The sequence below is a fragment of the Cydia strobilella genome, chromosome 20 (genome assembly GCF_947568885.1).
Source record: "Cydia strobilella chromosome 20, ilCydStro3.1, whole genome shotgun sequence".
Taxonomy (NCBI): domain Eukaryota; kingdom Metazoa; phylum Arthropoda; class Insecta; order Lepidoptera; family Tortricidae; genus Cydia; species Cydia strobilella.
In genome coordinates, this window is record NC_086060.1 from 11,734,866 (window position 1) to 11,750,205 (window position 15,340).

At 41.7% G+C, this 15,340-nt stretch overlaps 1 protein-coding gene across 1 annotated transcript in view; it reads right to left on the minus strand.

Moving 5' to 3' along the window:
• LOC134750691 (dedicator of cytokinesis protein 1) overlaps positions 1 to 15,340 on the minus strand; it is a 114,842-nt gene that overhangs the window by 68,193 nt on the left and 31,309 nt on the right. Inside the window, exons 9-13 of the mRNA XM_063685927.1 lie at positions 13,869 to 13,992; positions 9,714 to 9,923; positions 8,887 to 8,985; positions 6,737 to 6,913; positions 3,268 to 3,460 (exon numbers count right to left, since the gene is read on the minus strand). Coding sequence (XP_063541997.1) covers positions 3,268 to 3,460; positions 6,737 to 6,913; positions 8,887 to 8,985; positions 9,714 to 9,923; positions 13,869 to 13,992 — 803 coding nt within the window. The remainder of the gene's footprint in view (positions 1 to 3,267; positions 3,461 to 6,736; positions 6,914 to 8,886; positions 8,986 to 9,713; positions 9,924 to 13,868; positions 13,993 to 15,340) is intronic.

Consider the following 15,340-nt stretch of genomic DNA (forward strand, 5'->3'; position numbering starts at 1 on the left):
CCTCTGACCAGACCGCGCTCGGCCTGCGCGGGCAGCTCGTCGCGGCGGGACGGCAGATAGATGCAGACTATACTATATCTTACCTCGTTGCGTCAGTTTAGTAGAGCACAGCTTGGAGTGTACAACGAGCGAGTCTCTGTGCACGAGACACAGCGGCCCTCTGACCAGACCGCGCTCGGCCTGCGCGGGCAGCTCGTCGCGGCGGGACGGCAGATAGATGCAGACTATACTATATCTTACCTCGTTGCGTCAGTTTAGTAGAGCACAGCTTGGAGTGTACAACGAGCGAGTCTCTGTGCACGAGACACAGCGGCCCTCTGACCAGACCGCGCTCGGCCTGCGCGGGCAGCTCGTCGCGGCGGGACGGCAGATAGATGCAGACTATACTATATCTTACCTCGTTGCGTCAGTTTAGTAGAGCACAGCTTGGAGTGTACAACGAGCGAGTCTCTGTGCACGAGACACAGCGGCCCTCTGACCAGACCGCGCTCGGCCTGCGCGGGCAGCTCGTCGCGGCGGGACGGCAGATAGATGCAGACTATACTATATCTATATTTATATACCGCCCAGAGCTGCCGACGACGTCTACATGCGTTTTTTCCATAAAGTTGAATCTATCATTGACTCTCTAAACGGTGTAGTTGTGATTCTAGGTGACTTAAACTTAAATGCTAAATATTCTTCTGTTAACATACTTAGCTATTTCGGTTACTTTACTACAGTTTGTAATCTGAATGAGACGAATGATGTGGTGAATGCGTTTGGAGGAGTATTAGACGTTGTGCTGGTGCGAGGCCATTCCAACGGAGTAAAGGTTAGTGAGATAGATGGCGGGGGTATGGTACCTCATCGGGACGCGTACCATCCTCCGCTCGAAATAGATGTGCCTCTTAAAGTGTCCGACAATAGCCCTCTGTTTTCTGAACCTAGCAATGTTGACTCCAGCCATGACTGGAACTTTGCCAGAGGAGACTACGTCCTTTTATATAAATTATTTTCTGAAGTATCGTGGAAGGAAGTTCTTGGCAGTCATGATGTTAATACTGCTGTTGAGACCTTTTACGAAGTTGTTCACAGTGTCCTCGATAGGAGCATACCTAGAAAGCTGAGATCTAACAAACCTAGCAGACGCTATCCAGTCTGGTTCACTTCGGATATCATTCGTGATATTAAGAGAAAGGCTAACTTGCATCGAGACTGGAAGCGCAGCGGAGACAGATCTGTGTACAACTCCTTTTCGAGGCTTAGAGCAGACATCAAAACCCGAGTAAATCTTGCCTACGAGAATTACACTTCTCAAATGGAAGGAAAGCTTAAAACCAATCCCCGTGCTTTCTGGCAACACATTGCAAGTCTTAAAGCCAAAGGAGGCTTCGAGTCCCTGGTTTTCTATGACGGTAATGAATTTCAGGGTAGTGAGGCGGCTCAGGCTTTTGCTAATTACTTTTCGTCGGTTTTTCTCTCCGAGGAACCTCATCTTGATCACCAACGAATCTTACGCGAGGATCGAAGTTTTAATGCAAACTATGTGCATATTAATAAGATTTTGCAGCCGGATATCGAAATTTCTTTGGGTCATCTGAAACCTCGAAGCTCCCCTGGTCCCGACAATCTTCCTGCCTTTATTTTAAAAGGCTGCAAAGAGTGGCTTATGGCGCCCATGATGCACATTTTTAACTTGGCCTTAAGTACCGGGCAGTATCCAAACAAATGGAAAATAACGAGAGTCAAGCCTATTCCCAAAACTAACAAGACCACCCAGGTTGAGGATCATCGACCTATCGCTATCCTCTCGTCGATGGCAAAACTTTTTGAGTCTGTAATAAATCGACTTGTTGCCCACCAAATCGGGCCCTACCTTTGTGATTCCCAGCATGGTTTCAGGTCTGGGCGATCGGTAGAAACCAATCTGCTAACCCTGGTTGACTCTATTGCAGATCATTTAGACAGAGGCATACAAGTGGACGTGTTGTACTTTGACTTTAAAAAAGCCTTTGATCAAGTAGATAACGATGTCCTGTTGTCCAAGCTGTGTAATATTGGGTTTTCACCTCAGCTACTCCGATTTTTCGCGAGCTACTTGGGCGACAGGAAACAGTATGTGCAACACGGCTGTTTTGTATCTAAAACCTATCATACGCGCTCTGGCGTCAGCCAGGGTTCGATACTTGGGCCGTTGCTTTTTGGGATCATGATCAATGATCTTGCATCAGTTCTTAAATCTGCCAGATGCTTGCTCTATGCTGATGACCTCAAAGTTATTTACGGTGTGCAAGAAGTATCCGACTGTGTATCTCTCCAGGAGGACGTGGATAAAGTGCACCAATGGAGTCGCCAAAATAAGTTGTCCTTTAATGCCTCTAAGTGTGCCGTCATGACTTTCAGTAGGGCCCGTCGTCCACTCTACTACGAATATCATCTAGGATCGGAGCCATTATCCCGGGTCAATACTATTCGGGATCTTGGCATCATTCTTGACACCCACCTCAACTTCCATGAACATATGATATCGTTAGCTCGTGATTGTTATAAGAGGTTAGGGTTTGTTATTAGGAACGCGAGAGATTTCCAGGACTCGGGTACTATAAAGCTTCTATACACATCTCTAGTCAGAAGCAAGCTCGAGTCAGCTGCCATCGTTTGGAATCCTCATGAGGTATCCTATGTCTTGCTTTTGGAGAGGGTACAAAAAGTATTTCTCCGGTTCTTATATAAAAAAATATTCGGGTATTACCCGTTTTTATACCCAACCAAATACTTGCTGGGATCTTTAGGCCTGAACTCTTTGGAGGTAAGACGAAATTTTAAGCTCCTTACGACAGCCTGTTGCGTCTTGCGAGGTGAATCGGATTGTGCCGAACTGGTGGCGCAATTACTGCGTCTTTTTGTCCCTACGCCGACCAGAATCAACTTCCGGCCTCGGGACCGTGGTCTACTTGTAGGCCCGATATCGCGAACCGTGTCTCGCAGAAAATCCCCACTTGTTCGCCCTTTACCCCTCCTGAATGCGCTCTTAGCATCAGCGCCCGAGTGTGATTTATTTGCTGGCAGGTGGAGCGAAGTGCGAGAGGAATTGTTGAGGTTCTGTGAGAAGATGGATGAGCGTCCTTCAACAGTTTGAATGTGCTTATTGTATAATAATATTATTAGTTTACCTGTTTTTGTTTTTAATTTGTTTGTAGTTTTGCAGTGACTTTGTATATTTCATACTGTTATGCTGTACAACTATTTTTAAAATAAAAATAAAAAATAAAATAAATATCTTACCTCGTTGCGTCAGTTTAGTAGAGCACAGCTTGGAGTGTACAACGAGCGAGTCTCTGTGCACGAGACACAGCGGCCCTCTGACCAGACCGCGCTCGGCCTGCGCGGGCAGCTCGTCGCGGCGGGAGGGGAGCGCGAGGCACGCGGCGGCCGCTTCGGATTCTATGTCTTCTGTGCTCGCTTTCTTGCTGTCGATCTGTGAGAGGGAAATAGAAGGCGCATTTATAAATGAATAAATATCAGGGGACATCTTACACAAATCTACCTAGCCCCAAACTAAGCAAAGCTTGTACTATGGGTGCTAGGCGACGATATACATACTTATATAGATAAATACATACTTATATACATAGAAAACGTCGTTTTGAGCAAGTGTTGAAAAATATTTTTCAACACACTTGCTCAAAACGACGTTTTTATTCCACCGATTTTTGGCTCATAATCCTAGATATTAAACACGCGTGCTCTTTCAGTGTATTATTCCACTCGTGCTTTTTCATTATATTATCCGACTGAGTTAAGAAGGTAACTGATTGCTAATAATATGCATGGAAAGGGAGCCTTCTGTAGTTGGTCGGACTGGCGGGCCCGGCCGGCCCGCCCGCCGCGCCGCCCGCGGCCGGGGCGAGGGCCGGCCGGCAGTATGACAGATGCAACACACAATACTAACTGTTTTAACTATTACAATTTGAAAACTGTAATAGATGTCATATATTAAAGAAAAAGTGACGAAGCCCTCCAGTGGTGAAGGCCGGATACGAACCGGCGTCTTGAGCTATCGCGGCTAACGCCATTAACCCCTAGGCCACCCCGTCACGGCGGTGCCCGTCCGAATTTCTCGACTATATGCCATCTTAGTAAGACTAGGCCTTTGACCAGCTCTAAGGGCAAGCAGTGCGCGCTTGCACCTCCTAAACGAACTCCTTACGGATTTACGTTGTAGCGAGAGAGAGAGACTGGTGCTGCCATCTATGAACAAGTTTGGGAACAAATCAAATTATTTTATTAAATATTTTGATTTGTCACACTACTATATTTAACTTCTTCGTCACTTTTTCTTTAATATATGACATCTATTACAGTTTTTAATTTATGTATAGTAGTGGGACTACTTACAAAAAAACAAAAAAAAAAACAAATCAAAATATTTAATAAAATAATTTGATTAGTTCCCAAACTTGTTCTTATTAAAATTAGATTAATATAAGTTTCTTTTTTTTTCTCGCAAGTGTGTTGAAAAACACTTACGTTCTCGCTTAAAGCTCGCGCGCACAATATCGCCTCGTGTGTAATGACCAACTTAGCACACTTGTATCATAATGTACTTTTTAAAAGACGTATAAATCACGTTGCACGGACGCTGCGCGCTCAGTCTCCGCCGGGCGCGCTTAGGGGACGGACCTGTCGTCAGGCGTTTGTTGCGTTCGTAACCAGCGAGCTAGTTTCGAGAAGTGGTGTATACTGCGATTAGAAAATCTTGATCCTTAGGTGATCAATGTAATCATAGGTACATTTTATAGCACAAATATTAAATTTTTTCGCCTAGGTGATCGGGTCTGTTCAGGGTGCCTAGCTAAGATACCAACCGTTTAGGTATACTATAGTTTACATTAAAACCAAATCTGTAGCTGGCCTCTGAATGGGTAGTAAAAACGGGTTCCGTATGTCTTTCCCTTTCCAGATGACCAAGGTGCCTAGCCAAGATGCCAACCGTTTAGGTATCTATAATATAATTTACATTAAAACCAAATCTGTAGCTGGCCTCTAAAATGGGTAGTAGAAACGCGTTCCTTATGTCTTTCGCTTTCCAGATGACCAGGGTGCCTAGCCAAAATGCCAACCGTTTAGGTACCTATAGTTTACATTAAAACCAAATCTGTAGCTGGCCTCTGAATGGGTAGTAGAAACGGGTTCCGTATGTCTTTCCCTTTCCAGATGGCCAGGGTGTCCAGCCAAGATGCCAACCGTTTACGCTCCGTAGCGAACGAAACGCAACTGTCTCTGTCGCATTAATATGTAAGAGTGATAGAGAGAGATTACCCTATCATTCGCTACGCAACGCACGACTGGCATCTTGGCTAGGCACACAGGTTTAGGTACCTATAGTTTACATTAAAACCAAATCTATAGCTGGCCACTGAAATGGGTAATAGAAACGCGTTCCGTATGTGTTTCGCTTTGCAGATGACCAGGGTGCCTAGCCAAGATGGCCACTGTTTACGCTCTGTAGCGAACGAAACGCAACCGTCTCTGTCGCACTAATATGGAAGAGTGATAGAGAGAGATTACCCTATCGTTCGCTGCGGAACGAACGACTGGCATCTTGGCTAGGCACCCAGGTTTAGGTACCTATAGTTTACATTAAAACCAAATCTATAGCTGGCCACTGTAATGGGTAATAGAAACGCGTTCTGTATGTGTTTCGCTTTGCAGATGACCAGGGTGCCTAGCCAAGATGCCAACTGTTTACGCTCCGTAGCGAACGAAACGCAACCGTCTCTGTCGCACTAATATGGAAGAGTGATAGAGAGAGATTACACTATCGTTCGCTGCGGAACGAACGACTGGCATCTTGGCTAGGCACCCAGGTTTAGGTACCTATAGTTTACATTAAAACCAAATCTATAGCTGGCCACTGTAATGGGTAATAGAAACGCGTTCCGTATGTGTTTCGCTTTCCAGATGACCAGAGTACCTAGCCAAGATGCCAGTCGTTCGTTCCGTAGCGAACGAAACGCAACCGTCTCTGTACTAATATGGAAGAGTGATAGAGAGAGATTACCCTATCGTACGTATCGTATCGTACCCTATGCGGAACGCGTTTCTATTACTCATTTCAGTGGCCAGCTACGGATTTGGTTTTAAGTGGTTTTAACGTAAACTGTAGGTCCTAAACCCGAGTGCCTAGCCAAAATTCCAGTCGTTCGTTCCGAAGCGAACAATAGCGTAATCTCTCTCTATCACTCTTCCATATTAGTGCGACAGAGACAATTACGTTTCGTTTGCTACGGAGCGTAAACGGTTGGCATCTTGGCTAGGCACCCTGGTCATTTGGAAAGCGAAAGACATACGGAACGCGTTTCTATAACCCATTTCAGAGGCCAGCTGGAGATTTGGTTTTAATGTAAACTATAAGTACCTAAACGGTTGGCATCTTGGCTAGGCACCCTGGTCATCTCTGGGTACAAGTATGTATATTTTCTTAACATAATAAACTGAAATTACTACTACCATGCATATAAAATAAAATAAAAGAGTGGCTATAACAATAAAATTAATGTTACTTGCTACTGAAATCGACAACGATCAAGATTATTCTTCACTGCGTTCAAAACGCGTTATAGTTGCCGGCGCTCGCGAACCGCGCGTCAACGCCATCTATTGAGTGTTATTTCGTGAAATCGATGAACGCTCCAGGGAATAAGGCCTCTTAACTTCAAAATGTTTTGAAAGTACATTTCAATAAACCAACCTTATAAACACAAAGCGTATGATGTTTGTCCGGCGTCGTGGTTCCCTCTCGCTGCATGAGCTTCAAGAACGACAACGCGAAATGTTTCTCCGCTCGGTCCTTCGCTTCGTTGGAGCTGCGATGCCGGCAGAGGAATACTAGATGGGCTTCTTTAAACTCTTCTATGCCGAGACAGACCTGAAAGAATAGTTATTTGTGCAACAAGAGAGGAAAGTTGGTTTTTCTTGCGAGTGTTTATGTGTAAAAAGAAACCTTCTAATCGAAGTATGACGTGGCAGTTCATGGCCTTCACCAAATTAAAAAGCTACATTGTTTCACTCCCTGGAGTGAGGAAAGTCGCACTTTCTTCACTCCCTGGAGTGAGGAAAGCCGCACTTTCCTTACTCCAGGGAGTGACGAAAGTAGGCTTGTTCGAGCTGCTGAGGTGAAAATTGTATTAATGATTAAGGCCGTTCCATCGGTTTGCCGCTATCACTGTCACATTTCGGAAGAAAGAACGGGGACAATGCGCGCCAAGTGTCAATTTTGATCGAATTTTGTCGATTTTTTTTTAAAAAACGTTGCCTTACAATATCGAAATTCGAAAGCTGTCAAATTACTATTTAAGTTAAAATTGTTGTTTCTTCTTTTTTAGGGTTCCGTACCCAAAGGGTAAAAACGGGACCCTATTACTAAGACTCCGCTGTCCGTCTGTCCGTCCGTCTGTCTGTCACCAGGCTGTATCTCATGAACCGTGATAGCAAGACAGTTAAAATTTTCACAGATGATGTATTTCTGTTGCCGCTATAACAACAAATACTAAAAACAGAATAATATATAGTTATTTGTGCAACAAGAGAGGAAAGTTGGTTTTTCTTGCGAGTGTTTATTTTGAGTCCCGAGAAAGCGAAAGATTCTAAGGTAGAATCTTGAGCGTAGCGAGGGACTCAAAAACACGAGATGTAAAATAATTTTGCTCTCGTGTTGCACACATAATTTTTCACCTCAGTAGTGAGAACATATTAAAGGTTAAAATGTATTTCGAATTACACAGAATAAACAGAAAAAAAAAGTATTATAATATGTACGATACGATACGATACGAGACCGGACCGGACCGGACCGGACCGGACCAGACCGGACCGGACCGGACCGTACCGTACCGTACCGTATCGTACCGTAGTATGAAGTTCATGGCCTTCACTAAATTAAAAAGCTACATTGTTTCACTCCCTGGAGTGAGGAAAATCGCACTTTCCTCACTCCAGGGAGTGACGAAAGTAGATTTGTTCGAGCTGCTGAGGTGAAAAATATTTAAATGGGGCTCCCATACAACAAACGTGATTTTTTTGCCGTTTTTTTCCGTAATAGTACGGAACCCTTCGTGCGCGAGTCCGACTCGCTCTTGGCCGGTTTTTATTTGTTTATAGTGTCACCGAGTAAAGTTTGATTACAAGTCCGAGTTAGAGGGTACTTTGGGAATTAATTGTATCGAGTGAAGTGTCATAATTCGTGTGTCGGAAGACATCGGAAGCTGTGTTAGCTGTATCTCGTTATAACAAATTAAATAGTAGATTGTTAACCAAGGGATGAAAGGCACGCAGACCTGCCGAGGTATTTTGGCGCTCGAACGCAGTGAGAGCGCCAATAGTCCGAAGCAGAAATGATGCCTTTCATCCGAGTTAAACACTCTACTTTTCATTTCGAATACGAGGAAAGTAAAATGCAATGCATAACTTTTGTTTTTCCTATGTACCACAACAATGTTTAAATGTAAAATGTATCCACGAATGCAGTGTCGATACAAACCCGATAGGGTTTCACGGCACTCTTCTGTCTGATGTAATGTAAGATTTTAATATAGAATAAATAATAATAATAAAAAAATGTGTGTGTTTTTTAAACGTGACTAAGTATACATTTTTATAGTGACGGTACTTTCAATTAACAATTAAGACAAAAGTATCGTTATTTATGGAATGGAGAGTCAAATATCAGAATGAAAATTGTATAACAAATCCATTTAAACTCAAATTTCAATTGCTTATCTTAAAACAATTTAAAAAATCGTACTTCGAACGTAAAATGCTCTAGTGCAGACACGTATCATTTTCTGCACACCTTTTAGAACAACAATGACCCTCTTTCAGAGCATGAGAAATGAAAAATACCTTGAACGTTTCCTGCCATCGTGGTCTATCTTCGTGGTAGTAGACTACCGACGTGTACTCGTTTACTTTTGGGACGCCAGCACCTACTGATATTACTCCCTGTGAATAAAACAATAAGAAATCATCATTTTTCATAGTGGAAGTGAGGTTGACATTTCTATATAGCTTTAGTATTATAGTATGAATCTTCTCAAATGATTTTTACGCCTAAGACCCTAACCTGTTAAACAAAAGCCATTGTTTCTTTTATGAGAGCGGTGGGCTACAGTGTTTGAGCGCGTGCCAAAGCAACAATGTCGTTTAAAAAGCGGCTGTATCGTAGTGGTTTTAAGGTTGGAACATTGCGTTACGTAACAATGTTTTTTTTAATTAAATGAAATACATACATACATATAACGACACCTATTTCCCGGAGGGGTAGGCAGACCACGGATTTCCACTTGCTACGATCCTGACATACCTCTTTCACTTCCTTTTCATAACATTCCTCATATACACTCTCGCTCATTTCTTCAATTTTATGATTAAATACTTTGCTGTTTATTTATTTATATCAATCAGACAGCACTAACAGATAAACCTTACGTGCTATTTGGCATTATATTACTTATTATCTAACATGCATTAATTACTTTAAAATAGAAGGAAAAAAAAGTTTTAGCCGTGACTTTTAGGTTAAAATGGTCACTTGGGTGTTACGTAACTTTTAGATAGGGGGAGGGGGAGTACACGAAAACGTTACGGCGCGTTACACGGGGGGGGCTGGGGATCAAAAATCTTCGAAAATTGCGTTACGTAATATTTGAACGCCCCCAAAGCTAACTTACAGGTACAATCTGCCCGTTCTTGTCCACAATCCTCGCACAAAGCTCTATATTTCTCTCAGAATTCTTGACGCCCCCTCTTGAGAAACTTCCACTGCATAACGTAACGTAGAGGTCGTTGCGGGTGTCCCCGGGCCGAATGACTTCGGGGAAGCCCATCTTGCGGGCGATGGCGGTGTTGCTGACCAGGATGTGCGGGTTCTCTTCCCGGACCTGGAAAGAAAACGTTTGAGACGACCGGCAATAATAGTTATTTGTGCAACAAGAGAGGAAAGTTGGTTTTTCTTGCGAGTGTTTATTTTGAGTCCCGAGAAAGCGAAAGATTCTAAGTTAGAATCTTGAGCGTAGCGAGGGACTCAAAAGCACGAGATGTAAAATAACTTTGCTCTCATGTTGCACACATAATTTTTCACCTCAGTAGTGAGAACATATTAAAGGTTAAAATGTATTTCGAATTACACAGAATAATTCAGAAAAAAAAAAATAATCAAACTATGAAGTGGCAGTTCATGGCCTTCACTAAAATAAAAAGCTACTTTGTTTCACTCCCTGGAGTGAGGAAAGTCGCTTTTTCTTGACTCCAGGGAGTGACGAAAGTAGGCTTGTTCGAGCTGCTGAGGTGAAAAAATTATTTCATCTCTTCTTCCTCGCGTTTTCCCGGCATTTTGCCACGGATCATGGGAGCCTGGGGTCCGCTTAGTTGTCAAGAATGTGATTCTGAGTAGAAATTACCCAAATGTTGATGGATTTTCGAAAAAAAGTAAATAGTACACTTTTAAGTTTAGTTAAGATTAGTTAAGATTTATAAGAATTGAGCGTTTGTACAGTCTCTTCATTTTTGTAAGGTCCTGGCAGAATATCAGCGATGTGGCTAGCCGCATCGTTATGCTGAGCCAGCGCCTATTCTCTGCCACGACACATGGTTTTGTATTTATTTGGTATTGGTTTTTTTTACTTATTTCAAGAATTGTAAACTAGTTTTTAAGTTTAATTCTAAGCTGCATGTTTTCTATGTACCATGTATGTTGTGAAAATGAATAAAGTTTTTACAATGCATGTGCTCGAAAAGTGCGTTTCCTACGGAGCCATATCATGCGGAAAGCACTACTTTTCCGCACTAGTGCTTTTTGTTTTCAATTATTTTTTTTACTGTACATATGGTGCTACTTTCTCGCACTAGTGCGTAAAAGAGCACTTTTCGTGCATATGTCGAAAGTAAAGGGCCATATGTACTTTAAAACGTTGTACGATACACGTGCGAATAGGTAATTCGTAACTCGTGTCGATTTAAAACACTCCTTTTAATAATTAAACTTATTTGCCATGATATTTTTTTTTTTTGCTCGCAATAGTAAAACATTGTATGATACACGTGCGTAAAGATGATGTCCGACTCGTATTCCTTTATACACTCGTCGGAAATCATACACTTTCCGCACTTGTTGCATAAATAGCTATTACAATACATATGGTGCTACTTTCTCGCACTAGTGCGGAAAAGAGCACTTTTCGTGCATATGTCGAAAGTTTAAAGGGCCATATGTACTGTAAAACGTTGTACAATACACGTGCGAATAGGTAATTCGCAACTCGTGTCGATTTAAAACACTCCCTGCGGTCGTGTTTTTAAATTTATCGTTTCGAATTTCCTCTTTTCCGCACTTGTTTCGTAAATAACTATTATCTATCCATCTATCTAAGTGAAAGTGCCCATAACATAAAAACTTTTATAAAAAAAAGATAAACCGACTTCAAAAAGGATGAAATAAAATATTATCCTTTTTAGGGTTCCGTGTTTAAGTATATGCGTTACCAACTGATATGTTTGAAGTCGGTGCCAAGCCAAATTTTAAACCATATATTCATAGGGATTCGATAAAGATGCGGCTATATAAGTATGTACGTTGGATTACCTAATGCAGCGTACTACGTAGGCGAACAACACGCGAATGCGAAGCGGCGCGGCACGGCGCCTTAATTAATCCTTTGATACCTATATAGAAGTGTCCTACGTGGGCGATCTCGTTGCGAACGCGAACGAATTGGGCCGGCCGCGCCGTGCCGCGTCGCTTCGCTTCGCGTTCGCGAGTGTTCGCCTATGTAAGACGCAGCGTTACACGACGACAATAAACGAACTTCCTGTACACTTCAGAACAGAACTCACGGTTGAACCTTCTTGGCGCAGTTCGTACCATGCTTGTCGGCACGTTAGTGTAAATCTAATACGTTTTGTCGTCGTATTTTTTTAAAGAGCATTTCTTACTAATTCTTAAACAGTCATAGCACGCAAGTGTGGGATTGGGACTGAGTTATTTTCTGTCGCTTATCCAGAGGACTACATTTCAAAATATAAAACAATTCAAGGAACCTTCATGCAAAATTTCAGCTAAAGCGATTCAGTTGTTTAGCCATGAAAAGGTTGCAGAGGCAGAAATAATTGCTTTCACGTTTATAACATTTGTACAGTTGTAATGGGATTTATAGACATAAAGCTGATTATTTTTGACTGGTATTGTTACTACTTGGAGTACTTGGCTTGGCACCGACTTCAAACATATCAGTTGGTAACGCATATACTTAAACACGGAACCCTAAAAAGGATAATATTTTATTTCATCCTTTTTGAAGTCGGTTTATCTTTTTTTTATAAAAGTTTATTTTTCCATTTTTAGTTTTAAGACATTGTTAAGAGCGTGACGCATGAATGAAAAACATAATCATGTTTATCTGTAAATTCGTAAACTTTATTAAATAATCAGAATTTTCCTCGAGTCCGTCTGGGAAATCATTCCTGTCAGTAAATCCATTCTCCGCCCCGCCACTGACCCAATCCCTCAAACCCCCCGATCACTCAACCTCACAGCACATCAACCCCTGATCACTGAACCCCTCGACCCTAAACCACCAACCCTTCAACCGCCATTCCCCGACCCCTAACCCCAGACCCCTTAACTCCTAACCCTAACCCCCAATCCCTTAACTCCCAACCCCTCAGTCTCCGACCCATCAACTCACCTCCCCTCAACCCCCAACCTCAAACCCCCCAAACACTAATACCCTCTACCTTCACCTCTCAGTCTCTTTGGTTGTTTCCAACACTACCTAAATCAAAAATCATAATACACATACGAGGGAAGTTATCAGTAGCCTTACCACGAGTTTGACATTGATATATTCGCTATCGTGTGCGTAACTTACTGTTTATGCATCTCGCTCGTACTGGCGTATTAGTGTACAAAGTAAGTTACGAAGAATATTTAGTGCCAAACTCGTGGTTAGGCTACAGTTGCACTACATCAAATTGGAGGTATTGGTGAGGAAATGCTTGAGTTACTTTAGAAAACACCGAAATTACCATACACGTGCCTTTAAAATTTGAGGAGTTCCCTCAATTCCTCACGGATTCCATCAACAGATCAAAACCAAAAATATTACGAAAACACCTTGGAGAGGTAACTTCTTTCAAACAGAAAAAGAATAACTCAAATCGGATCATGGGTGCCGGAGTAATCGCTGAAATCATTATCATCAAAACAATCATCATCATCAGCTCCACTTCATCAAATTGGTGGTTTTCTAGAAAAAATGATCAAGTTGCTTAAGAAAACGACCAAATCACCATACATGTGCCTTTAAAAATTGAGGAGTTCCCTCAATTCCTCATGGATCCCATCATCAGAACAGCACCAGATTAATGTGGAACCACCTTGGTGGTAGTTCCTTTCAAACAAAAAAAGAATTGTTCAAGTCGGACCACGGGTCTCGGAGTAATCGCTGAACATCCTACATTAAAAAAATCATCATCACTATCTTCAAAACAATCATCATCATCAGGTCCACTTCATCAAATTGGTCGTTTTATAAAGTTGCTTATGAAAACACCCAAATCACCATAAATGTGCCTTTAAAAATTGAGGAGTTCCCTCAATTCCTCAGGGATACCGTCATCAGATCAGAACCAGATTAATATGGGACCAACTTGGAAGTAGCTCCTTTCGAACAAAAAAAGAATTACTCAAATCGGACCACGGGTCTCGGAATAATCGGTGAACATACATAAAAAAAAAAAAAAAATAGCCACAACCGAATACAGAACCTCCTCCTTCTATGAAATTGAAGTCGGTTAAAAATAAAATCTAAGCATTGCCGTTATCAAACCTGTTTTAAATCCCCATCGACGAGTTGTATGGAAACCCAAAGCCCCTGTTGGTGTTTCGTTTCCTTTAGCTCACGGTTCGTTATCACTTTCTTGAGTAACGTGTCCATCGTTTCTTTCTCACATCTGAAACAGGTATATTACAAAGGTAGAGAACAAAGTCTATGTGATATTTTTTCATTAATAGGGAGTATTACTGCGATGTTCTACCGCCAGAGTGCAGCACTAGTGCATGTACTAAACCATAAAGTAACTTTTTTGACAAGTTAATATTTTTACTATGACATTGATGCATCAAGAATAAGAATAGAATAAAAGAATAAAGATCATTTATTTTCAGCTAAAGGTTACAGACATTCCAGGGGTCTCCGCACTAGGCAGTGCCTGTATCGCGGGGAACCAATTATAATTTAAATATCAGACTTTGTTACAATTAAAACTACAAACTAAGGCTTAAACTAGACACAATATTAAAACTAAATTTTGTTAAATATGGCTTCTGTCTCGGCATAATTTTGTGAGTGCAGCAGTTTGAAAAGCAGTTTTTTCGCTTTTTTTCTATCAAGGCGGTTCGTTTACAGGCGCGAAAATCGAAATTTCGTTATCTGCCTCTCTATCGATCGAATAAGCAAGTCATAGAGTCAGAAACCGAATTTTCGATTTTCGTGTTTCGCGGTAAGCCCTGTGATTGTGCTAGTGACGCCATCTGCGCAGAGTTTTGCGTAATATTCCCTATTGTCTCGATCAATTCGGTTTTTTTAAGGGTATTTGCCTACTAGTCAGCTGTTTTGATCTTTTTCGAACTGTCAAAACGATTAGCCACTATGGAATAGGGGATATTACTGCAATGTTCTGCCACCAGAGCGCAGGACTAGCCTTTTTAGTAAACCATAGGTTTTTGACAAGTTTAATATAATAAAATATGACATTGATGCATCAAGGCGGTTTGCTTACAGAGGACCCCCAGTTGTGAAGGCCTAAAAACACAAAGCAAATTATTTTTCTCAAAAATAGACGGCAAAGTCAACGTTGCCGGTAAAAAAGTACGTCGCGAAGTGCGTAGTTTATGTTTAGTCAAAAAATTTAAAAGTTAAAAACATTGCAGTCTCGATTTCGGGACTGCAATGTTGCATACAAATTCCATTATTTGTCGAGTTCCAAACATTTTAAAAGTTAAAGTGGCCATATCAAATGAAGGCATAGGTCCATTAAACAGCCAACGTATTTTCAGCAGAAAAATACACTTCCATTTTTAATTAAAAAAAATAAAACGGCGGCAAAGCAAATCTTTTTACTTTTTTCTGTGAAAATATATACATAAGAACGTTGCTTCTGTAAAATATTTCTATTATATTTGCATTTATTGCGCCATTTTTGAGAAAAGCACTATATATGGACTCGGCTGGAAGGCTACTTGCTGGCTTCGGATTCAATTAAACGGACTCCCAAGGTCGTCCGTTTAAAACGAATCCTC